Source organism: Lygodium microphyllum, chromosome 2, assembly GCF_053477565.2.
Source record: "Lygodium microphyllum isolate KBCC chromosome 2, Lygodium_microphyllum_v1.1.10, whole genome shotgun sequence".
NCBI lineage: Eukaryota > Viridiplantae > Streptophyta > Polypodiopsida > Schizaeales > Lygodiaceae > Lygodium > Lygodium microphyllum.
In genome coordinates, this window is record NC_141136.1 from 63,600,249 (window position 1) to 63,611,773 (window position 11,525).

The 11,525-nt window shown below is 40.6% G+C and overlaps 1 protein-coding gene across 1 annotated transcript; it reads left to right on the forward strand.

Annotated features, from left to right (window-relative positions):
- The first annotated feature begins 1,670 nt into the window (after nucleotides 1–1,670).
- LOC148039816 (polyphenol oxidase, chloroplastic-like) lies at nucleotides 1,671–3,990 on the forward strand. Its single transcript, XM_087694277.1, has 2 exons — nucleotides 1,671–1,891; nucleotides 1,987–3,990. Exon 2 carries the CDS (start codon nucleotides 2,026–2,028, stop codon nucleotides 3,655–3,657), a length of 1,632 nt encoding a protein of 543 aa, XP_087550403.1. The 5' UTR covers nucleotides 1,671–1,891; nucleotides 1,987–2,025; the 3' UTR covers nucleotides 3,658–3,990.
- Nucleotides 3,991–11,525: the final 7,535 nt, after the last annotated feature.

Here is an 11,525-nt window from a genome sequence, read left to right on the forward strand (position 1 = left end):
GGGTTGTTTGCACTACACCTAAGAAATTAGGTGGTCTTGGTCTTCCCAATCCTAGTATTCTAGTTGACAAACTTGTAGCCAAATGGATTGCACGAAGCATCTTAGGAAAAGAAGAAGACTGGATAACTTTGCTTAAGGCAGCCACTAGCAAGTTTCATGTAGAGGGTTGTCCAAAATGGAAAGGTTTAGACCCATTAACAATAACTATTTGTCCAGTCAAACTGAAAGCTAAAGATTGCTCTCCTTTGGCAAAAGGTATCTGGGAGGCTTGGTTCAAGTACAAGAGTCTGTTAATCCCCTCTTCCCATCCCAACCTCACCCTACCCTGGAGTTCCAAAGACTCCATCTGATTCAACTTCTTTCAGGGAGCCATTCCAAATAATCAGATTAACTTAGCCCACAAGCTCTTCAAGAAAGGCATTAGAAGTTGGAGGGACATTTGGGATTCAGCCCTAAAAAGGTGGATGATTGGAACACAACTAAAACAGAAATTCAAATTAAAAAGACATGAACTGGAATTGATAACTGAAAGGGTACTCTTGTGGGGATCTAATATGTCTGCAATGATTAATCTTAATCACCACTTCAATTACATGGGAATCTATTTTATGGGGGACAAACCTCTTCTACCCCTTCCAGACCTATTAGAAAGCAATGCTCCTCTTTGTTTTAAACTAAATAATAGATGGCATATTAATTGGTCAGTAGTATAGTGGAATTACAAGTTCGGTAACATTTGGGCTCCCTCAATCCAACCAAAGATGTCTTGTCTAATGTGGCTCATTACTCTCAAAAGCCTTTGGACTAATGAGAGAGTACTCAAAGTTGGTCTAGGGAATGGACTTTGCCTAAGGTGTGGCCAACAGGTAGAATCAATCCCTCACATATTCCTTAACTGCCCTAAAAATTCTAACATCTGGTGTTTCATGCAGGTCCTTGTCATCAAGTATCACCCCACTAAACTCACTTGGAAGGAGTTATAATTGGGGGGAAATATATGGACTCCCTCCCCCAATATGGAATTGGATTAGAAGTTATTACCTGTGGAACATATGGATAAGGAGAAACAAGAAAACGTTTGAAAATACTGATTTGGATCCTATCCATGGTTTTAAATCTAATCTTTGTTTTCAGGTTGAGAAAGATGTAGAATTAATTCTCAAGCAGCATGAAGACAATATGAAGGAGGGACTAGGGAAAGCATTTTCCACTGTGGATGTGGCAGCCATACTACTGGACATCAAGAAGAAGGCTGAATAATAATGATGTAGATACGAATCTTAGGATAAACATCTCGACATCTGATGCTTAAGTTCAAAACTATTATGGACTATATGTTTTGTAATGTTGTTATTATGTACTCTCAAATCAAGGTAGCTTCCCTGTGTTGAAGCAACACTCCCTTAAACAGCTGTAAACCTTTTTGATATATTTTAATACAACTTTAAAGCTTCCATTAAAAAAAAAGAGAGAGAATGATTCTCCATGTAGTAGTCTTCTAACTTGGACTTTGTGTACCATGATCATTGCGTATATACTTGTCCCTGTTTCTGCCCTCGATTTTCTCGTGAGCTCTACTACGCAATAAAACTCAACCACGTTACGGGAGTCGCTTTAATTCTCGGGTCCTACACCTACAGACTACTTATTTGAATCACGTTGTCCGAAGATCGTCCACAATCCTCAAAGAAAGGAACTGGTTCAGAAAGCTCTCCATACAGAAACATTATTCCCAGTTATTTGCACCACATTGTCTCTCTGTTTGAAGCAAGGAACGCAGAGAAAGCTGTTCATACAGAAATCTATTCATGAACTCTCTGTTAGCCTGACATGGGGAGGGGGGCCAGCAGTTCTTGCTAGAAGCCTAGATCAAAGAGTATCATTGACGCAGGTTTGAACTCGATAGCGGTAGCTTATACCTACTAGGCTAGTTGCACGGGTCTTCAGAAGATAAGTTGGATAACCTTCGTAACTTCCTTATTACAGGATCAAGGTTATTGGTAGGTCAGGCGGCCGGTACATATAATGGGGGTGGCGGCTACGTCCGCTATGTGGTGCAGCTACGTCTGGGCCGTGGTAATTTGGACGGCGGCCATGTCGGAAGCAATGCGAGAGGTGTATTCGGTGGTGCTGGCTCCGAACATGAGCAGCTGCCATCTGCCTCTGCACCTGCCGGTGGGAGAGGCTCCCTTCGACTGCTGTGCGCCGAGGGCGTCTTACGAGCCGCGCCTGTTCAGGCCAGACGAACTGCCGAGTGGGAGCGGGATTAGGGTGAGGAGGCCGGCTCATGCTGCGAATGAGACGTACGCGCAGAAGCTGGCGCGGGCGTACGAGCTCATGAGGGCTCTGCCGGACGACGACCCGCGTTCCTTCCACCAGCAGGCCAACATCCACTGCGCTTACTGCAACACCGTCTACAACCAGCTCTTCTCGTCGCAGCTCTTCCAGGTCCACGGCTCCTGGCTCTTCTTCCCCTTCCACCGCTGGTATCTCTACTTCCATGAAAGAATCCTCGCCCGCCTGCTCGGCGACGACCCCTCCTTCTCCCTCTCCTTCTGGAACTACGACCACCCCGACGGCGCCTCCATCCCCCCCATCTTCACCTCCGGCCTCTACCCCTCCCTTCTCGACCCCCTCCGCGACCCCTTCCACCACCGCCCCTCCGTCGTCGCCATCGATTACGCCCTCGATAATGACGGTCGCCCCGCCGACTTCCAGCTGCAGGAAAATAACAACGCCCTGTACCGCTCCATGATCCGGGCCGCCGTCAACCAGTATCACTTCTTCGGGTTCCCCCTCCGACCCGGGCAGAGCGCTGCGTCGGCTGGCTACGGCACCGTCGAGCGGCAGCCGCACAACAGCGTCCACCTCTGGACGGGCTCGAGGTGGCAGGTGGGGATGAGGGACATGGGGTCCTTCTACGCGGCGGCGAGAGACCCCATCTTCTACGCGCACCACGCACTGATAGACCGGCTGTGGGAGGTGTGGAAGGCGCTGAGGCCAAGGATCAACACGGACATAGACGACCTGGACTATCTGGATGCGGAGTTTGTGTTCTACAACGAGGATGCAGAGATGGTGAGGGTGAGGGTGGGGGACGCCTTGAATACTACCATGCTGGGGTATGTGTACGAGGAGGTGGAGACGCCGTGGGTGGATGCGGTCCCCGTGAGGCTGAGCCGCGGGGTGGCGACGATAGGTCCTGATGACGACGTGTGCGTCGCAGGCCTGCCCATAACGTCGCCATGCTCCGTCGTCGTGTCGCGGGACCCGCAGCGAGCCACGCTGGCGGGAGTGGAAGAGGACGTGGCGCTGGGTGGGGTGCGCTGGGAGCAGGGACTGGCCAGCCACGCTGACGTCTATGTGAACCTGCCGTCCGCCAATGCCAGCACGACGAATGGCTGCGTAGAGTATGTGGGCTTCTTCATGATCGCGCCGCAGTTCTACGTGGGCGTCAATGTGACCTCGGAGACGTACGAGATCGGCAGCATCATCCGGGAGCTCGGCCTCGCCGGCGAGCCCTCCGTCGTCATCACCATCGTCCCTCGCCGCAGCATCGACAGCATCTCCGGCCCCATCGCCGTCTCCAACATCTCCATCAACTACATCTCATCGCCTTCCACATCACTCCTCAACAGTCCCTCCCAAGTCCAATAAGCACGTCCTAAACCATGAGATCTCTTTCACCACACTCGCCCAGCATGGATCGACCGTTCAGGGTCTCCCTCAATTTTTGAAACCTCTGCTCACCGATTAGTTTACCCATAATTTTACTTAAATAGCGCCCGACATAGAAAACCTTCACCTAGACGCTCGCCCATACCTTACTTTTGTCCATAATAATATTTTCACTAGACACTCCGGAACTAAATAAAATGTCTTTGCCATTCCTATAGCTTTTGTAAACAGTAAATATCATGATTGCTCTTTGTGCAAATGTTACTCTTAAGACTGGCCTTGTTGGAGACCAAGAGTATTTGGCTGAGGAATCACTAAAATCGTAATAATTAGACTTGTCAGACGTGCTAATTGTGCTAATTGTTTGGACTTGGAGGTGTGATTGGACTTGTTAGGTGCAAAAAGTCACGCAATTGTTTTCACTAGTTTCAAATCTTAGCATCATTTGATGGGTGGAAATGGGAAGGCAACATGTGTCATGCCATTGGGAAATGGGGATGCACAAAGAGGCTCTTAGTGCCATAAATAGGGCCTTGACTAGGGCTTAGTTCTAGAACGGAAGCACTCATGCAGTGACCCTCTGGAATTCACTCAAACACAATGTTGAATATACTTGAGCCCTCATTTTAAGATGCATCACGTCGTGAAAACTTGCCACTCTACTTGAGTTTTGGGTATTGCATGAGTATCATGTGGCTATAAAATATTTTTTGATATGTTAATATTAATATTTTTGCATTAAAGTGGGAAGGAATCAAGACATTGCTTTAAAAAAACTATTTTCTCAATACTTACGAAACCTTTGAACTTGAAGATCTATAGGTTTTAAGATAAAGCTTGAGGTAAATAATTTTTTTCTTGACAAATTTAGAGGTAGATCAAAACCATTCACATATTTATCAATGTGAAATCTTTTAGTTCAATATTTTAAAATGGTCAAATATATCAAAAAGTTACATCCATAAATGATATATAAAAATGAATAATAAGATACATTCGAAAGAGAGGCTTCTTTGATTTATTATATGTAAGTTGAGGAGACTAAAATAGTAATACAAGAATGGTTTGAATTATTAAAAAAAGTTTGTGAATTGATGGATACATCATATGAGCCTCTAAATAACCCACACTCTCATTATATGGATGGCTTCATCAAAAGAGCAAGGAAGAAACTATAATCCTTGAGAGTCTTCATCTCCATTCCATCATCCGCCCTTCACCTAATACATGAATATTCAAAAATCATTTAGATCAAGTTATAGAGATTTTTACCCAATATATAGAATATACAGCTTATTAGATTGTATAAGTTACTTTTTAACCAACATTAGTGGCTTGAAAATGCCTTGAATCATTCACATCATTATGCCATAATGCAATTGCTTTGTCAAATTCAAACTCCCACATTGGAGGACCTTCAATAGAAAATCTCATTAAAGTACTTGTGCTTTTAGTAGTAAGAGAATTTCTTAATTTACTCTTAATAATCAAATTTTGGATACTAAAGCTGGTGCGCAGATCGGTCGCTGTATGCTCACGTAGTGAATCTTGGAAGGTCCCCAAGAACAATGAACTCTACTTTTTGCACAAGTTACAAGGTAAAAAGCATGAACTACAAGAGGAAAAGACCAATTGGGTTCAATCTCCCCCGATGCCTTGTGTGAGCGCTTCACAAAGTATATATTTTATGTATATTTCTTCTTCATGCTCAATAATAGCCCAATTTACAAAAATATATCAAGCTTTTAGCTTTTGAGTTTGCTTTTACAAATAGGAATAAAGCTAATGGACGGTGCCTAAAGAGTCTGGCACGCCCAACACAATGTCCAAATAGAAATAACATATCCGTGCGCATAGGCGCATACAAAATAATGATAAATAATCGATGCCTCAATAGACATAACAAAATATAGGCGTGGCGCCTATCAAAATATAATCCATAGGTCGAATACTCGCTAGACTCCAATGCTTTCCTCCGCCACTGCTGCTATCTCTACACATCAACTGAAGTATTCACAATTGTTAGTAAAATAATACAATTAAACCGACAAAAGTGAATACCTAGCAGTCTTCAGCTACATAAATAAATCAATTGGTTAGAAATAAATCCTAACCTTAATTTATTACGAGTGCGCACTCTAAACTCATAAACGTTTATTAATTTAATATGTATTTTGCGAAATCACCCGCTGTGGAATCACCCATGTACACACTAAATTAATGAAACGCCCGAAAAGGACACTTGCATAATGCACGTTTAGCTTGAGTATGCGAAAGCAGTGGAAAAACATTAGATGCATGCATACCATATAATATAATAGATTTTCCTTGAAAATTAATATTCATTGTGTGTGTGGAATAATCTATATCTGGGTTATGCTGGTGTCGCCAAGGCACACCTAAAATTATGTCACTCGATTGTAATGGAACAACTAAGAAATTTCTTCTTTCAGTGTATTGGCCAATTTGAATATCTAAGTCTTGCACTTCTTGTGTACCATTATACCTAGTGCCTAAAAATGCAGCTTTTATGCGATAATGCGTAGGTACAGTCTGTAATTTCAATTCCTTTACCAATTTTGCTGAAATAAAATCATGAGTACTACCGTCATCATGCAAAATAGTCTTTTCCTTTCCATGCACCAAACATTTCATAGTCAATAATGAATGTGGAGTAGGCATACTTGGTAAAGTATTGGAAGTAGTAGTAGTGTCGTCCTCATCTTCAGTGAAATCCGGCATATCCTCATGTTCGTCTTCGTCCATGGCTCCAAGATAGTTGATATGAGCTGGTGGTTTCTTTGAATGACAATTTGCTGCTAGATGTCCAGGCTGGTGGCATTTATAGCATACTATTGGCTTGGCTTTGGTTACATTATTTGCAATGGTGGGAAGTCTAGGTACATTTGGATTTGGCTGTGGAATAGGCTTAGGATTTGGATTGACATTGGATGGTAATGTAGGTGGTTTAGCCCAATTCTTGCGGAAAGATGATGAAGAGAAACAACCTGGATTAGATCTTCTAAAATTAGAATTGAATTGTTTAGATCCATAATTACCATTGGCTTGGAATTGCTGTGGTCGTCTGTCTCTACCGCGTAGCTTATCTTCAGTGTCGTGAGCTAGTGAAATGGCGTCTTCAAGAGTAGCAGGCTTGAACATGTTAACTTCAGCGTAGTAATGTCCAAGAAGTCCATGTTCAAGCATCCATATGTGGTTCCGTCATGTTCAATCCATATGTGGTTCCGTCCATATGGCGTCTTCAGCCATAAGATCATCCATATGTGGTTCCGTCATCCTGTAAAACTCAAAAGACATTTCTCACTTAAAATCAGGTTAGCAGGATGAGCGTAGCTCAAATTCGGGGTTACAAGGCTTATGTGTTTTTGGGTATTTCTTTCTCAATCTTCAGAAAATCTGCGATTTTTCCTTCTTCGTATGCTGAAAATGCTTCAGCAAACCTGCGTATGGATAGAATACCTTCCAACGAACAACTTTGCAGTTCGGAGTTTCTGCACAGGAATAGCCCTTCTAGGAGTTTTGAGCACAAGTCAGTTCTGACTCCAGTTGACTAGTCTGACTTGTAGAGTTGCATACTTATGTGACTTGCAGAGTTGAAGACTTGCAGAACTTAGCCGACTTAGTAAACTTGCAGAACTTGATCACAGTTTACTTGTAGAACTTGATTTCTGAGGTGCGTGACCTGGAGTTGTTGACCAGAGGTGACTTGCAGAGTTGATTAAAGCTTAATGGATTAAGCTTAATAGCTTAAGCTTATGGGGGGGGACTATTGATAAAAAAATGGCGGATTCGTGGGGGGGGCGTTTTTTTCACCGCCCGAAAAAATCGGAGGCCTCTCTCAGACCTCGATGATGATTTTGAAGATAATAAGCTTCTTTTAAAGCTTATGAAGCTTTAGGATTAAACTTTTGAAAAGATAAGATATGGAGTTTCTCACTGTTTGCCCACGACTTGTTGATGGAGATGAAGGAGTGGTCATCCGCCTGTACAGCCCGGTCCTTCGCGATCTGATGACAGAAACAGGGGTTCTTGATCGCCAGAAGTCTGCCTGTATCGACGGTTCGCGACGAGATTGACCGTAGAGCCCGATCGTTCGCAGAGATGGGTAGCGATTGGAAGCTCTTGATCTCAGCTCCGCTCTGATACCATTGGTGCACAGATCGGTCGTTGTATGCTCATGTAGTGAATCCCGGAAGGTCCCCAAGAACAATGAACTCTACTTTTTGCACAAGTTACAAGGTAAAAAGCATGAACTACAAGAGCAAAAGACCAATTGGGATCAATCTCCCCCCATGCCTTGTGTGAGCGCTTCACAAAGCATGTATTTTATGTATATTTTTTCTTCATGCTCAATAATAGCCCAATTTACAAAAATATATCAAGCTTTTAGCTTTTGAGTTTGCTTTTACAAAAATAGGAATAAAGCTAATGGACGGTGCCCAAAGAGTCTGGCACGCCCAACACAATGTCCAAATAGAAATAACATATCCATGCGTATAGGCGCATACAAAATAATGATAAATAATCGATGCCTCAATAGACATAACAAAATATAGGCGTGGCGCCTATCAAAATATAATCCATAGGTTGAATACTCGCTAGACTCCAATGCTTTCCTCCGCCACTGCTGCTATCTCTACACATCAACTGAAGCATTCACAATCGTTAGTAAAATAATGCAATTAAACCGACAAAAGTGAATACCTAGTAGTCTTCAGCTACATAAATAAATCAACTAGTTAGAAATAAATCCTAACCTTAATTTATTACGAGTGCACACTCTAAACTCATAAATGTTTATTAATTTAATATGTATTTTGCGGAATCACTTGCTATGGAATCACCCATGTACACACTAAATTAATGAAATGTCTGAAAAGGACAGGCATCCCCATCAACTTCTCGCACAAAGAATCCACTTTGTGTATGAGCCCCGGTCATCAAATTTTACGGAATCCACCGTAAAACCTCACGGAATCCACCGTGGCACGGAATCCACTGTGGAATATGCCTCCTGGCATCAAAAGCGATGCTCACAAATAGTAGTGCTACAATAGTGTACCAAAGCAAATGGAGCAAGTTTTAATAATGACCTATATTTGTCTCTTAAAGACTCATTATTACTAATATAGCACCATGTATTCTTTAAATTCCATCCTTGCCATTCGTTAAATGCTTGAAACTTAAAGGTTTGAAACTTTTTTCTTAAGGAAATAGGATCAATAAGATGTTCAACAATTATTCCTCCTTTTTAGGTTTTTCCTCGCCCATGAAATTTCATAATCTCTTCTAACTCATAACCTCCATAGATATTTAATTCTTTGCTTATCCAACGGATTGAGTGTATTGCATCCAACGTAAGTATAGGCAAGTCCAATTGTTCTTGCAATATCTTTAGTCTCTCCACTCAAAAAATAATTTTTCTAAAGAGGGTAGGTATTTCATTCAAAGTAGAATCCATATATTTAGCATATGAAAGAAATTCTACAATGGCATTATTGGCACAAAGATTAGCACAATGTGCAGTACAATGAATAGGTGTCAAAAATGCACATGCATCCTTAAATCTCCTTGTTACCCCCCTTTTAATACCAATTATTACTAAGGCACCATTTGAGCCAAAACTAACTAGCTTTTGCTCATCTAAATTACATTCTAAAAGTAAAATTTTCAAAGAGGCATAAAGTCTACTAGTAGTGCAATCACCTACCTCTAAAAGATCTAAAACTGAGACTTTTGGGTCATGATTTTTATTATACGAAACATGGACAATTAGATGCTCTTCCACCGCTATATCGGTTGATTTATCTATCATAATACCATAATGAGGTGATTGTCTAACATGCATAATGTAATCTGCCTCAAGTTCTTTTCCTATGTATTGGACAAAAGTGGCACAAGATTTATCATTGCTGTACATATTCTCTAGAATGTTTAGAGTTTTACACTCCCTAAGAAGATTAAGTGTGGGGATGTACTTCGTATAGGCAAGGTCATTTTATGCTACAAAGTAAGCAACTCGAAATAAAATTTTCATACTATCTTCTACTACTTCAAAATGCTTACATTAGGGAGTTTTGAGGTCTCGAAAATGCCTTTTAGGATGTGGAGAGAGAGTGCTCTAGACCAATAAGAGCAAAGCCTCCGTAACAGAACTTCTATTTTAAAAAAATTAAAAAATTATTTTACAAAAACATATAAATATAATAATATTACGAATTTGTATTTTTATTATCTATTTTTAGTCTCTTATATTCGTGGTTATGACATCTTTTGCATTAATGGCATAGAGTCTTGGCTACTTTTATTTAATGATGTATCTAGATTAATGATAATGACTGATGTAATCGAAATCCAAATTAGTGAAAAGCATGGCGCTCAGTTTTTTTCCTCCTTTCTTTTATTCCTCTATTGTTTTTCCCTCCGTTATGGTAGCCTAGTCATCTCTCTCTCTCTCTCTCTCTCTGTCTCTCTCTCTCTCTGCATGTCTGATCTCTCTCTTTTACCATGGATATTAGATTTCTTCTCTAATACAATCACTAGTAGATGTCTGAGAAGAAATCCATGGTTTTCTGGATATTAGAGAAGAAATACAAGGGTTGAAGGACAAATTTCTATATATAAAGGCTTACGAGGCGATATGGCAAAGCTATTTCTTTTTTGGAGAACTGTCCTTTCTAGGAGTCCTTTTGCCTTTCTTTGATGTCTTAGGTATAGAAGGTGTGGGTAAAGATGTTGAAGTTGTGGCTTCACCTTCTGTGGTTATAGGCACCGCATCTCCTTCATGGTGCAAATCCCCACCAATCTCTGTTGTTGGTTGCATACAATTGACCATTATATACTTTAAGAGCTTTGCTCTAACATACCAAATATGCTCAGATACATAGCAATCCTTCGAAAACTGTCACATATTTATAGAAAAAAGAGTTTTAGTTCATTATTGTTCTTACAATAGACTATATTTTTATCATCAATGGACTATTTGCAATGAATATCTATCTTAAAGTTTAGCATCTTTCATATTACCTTTACATGTTTATCATCATTAATATAAACAAAGTTAACCATTCTTCTAGCATTTGCAATCACCCTCCAGCCACAAGAATGGCTATCATCCTGATGAGGACACTGCAATCACCAACACAAAGTAAAACTATAAAATTTACGGATGGTAGTTCATAGAATAAACTTATGTTTCAATTATTTTAATCAATAACTTACCGCAACTTGTCTATATTGCATTGTTGCAAGCAAATTAGACGGCATAGGGGGCGTTTTCTCTAGCTCTTCAATTAATCTTTTTTCACCTCTATATATAAAATATATTGAAATTTAGAGTACTTACAAAAAAAAGAATTGAAATATTAAGGAGCCCTTGGATAATATAACTTATAATTTAGCATTTCCATGGCTTCCTTTCATAAAGTTGATTAAAAAACATTGCTTATCCACACAGTCTATTGCAATTAAGCTCCAATGAGAACTGAAAGCAATCATATCTCAACAAATTAGTAGGATAAAATCTCAAAAACTCTAATAGAATATTGAATCACTTACTTTTCATTATATGGAATTATAAGGAGCTCCAAAGTATCGAAGTCAATCAGATTGAACCACTGCTCAATAAAACTTGTATCAAGCTCATTCCTCACAAAGAATGAGATAGATGAATCAAGAACCTCAATTTTTTGTTGCATATCCAAAGGAAACTCATGCATTACACATCTAGAAAAGGCATAGAAATAGTGAGTATAAACAAGAAAAATCTTATTGTTAAAAAAATATCAAAAAGTAGAAGTACTTTTGGGTGGATATACCTTAGGCTA

Excerpts from the sequence above, each read along its gene's own strand:
- LOC148039816 (XM_087694277.1), top strand. The coding sequence starts at position 2,026 with ATGGGGGTGGCGGCTACGTCCGCTATGTGGTGCAGCTACGTCTGGGCC.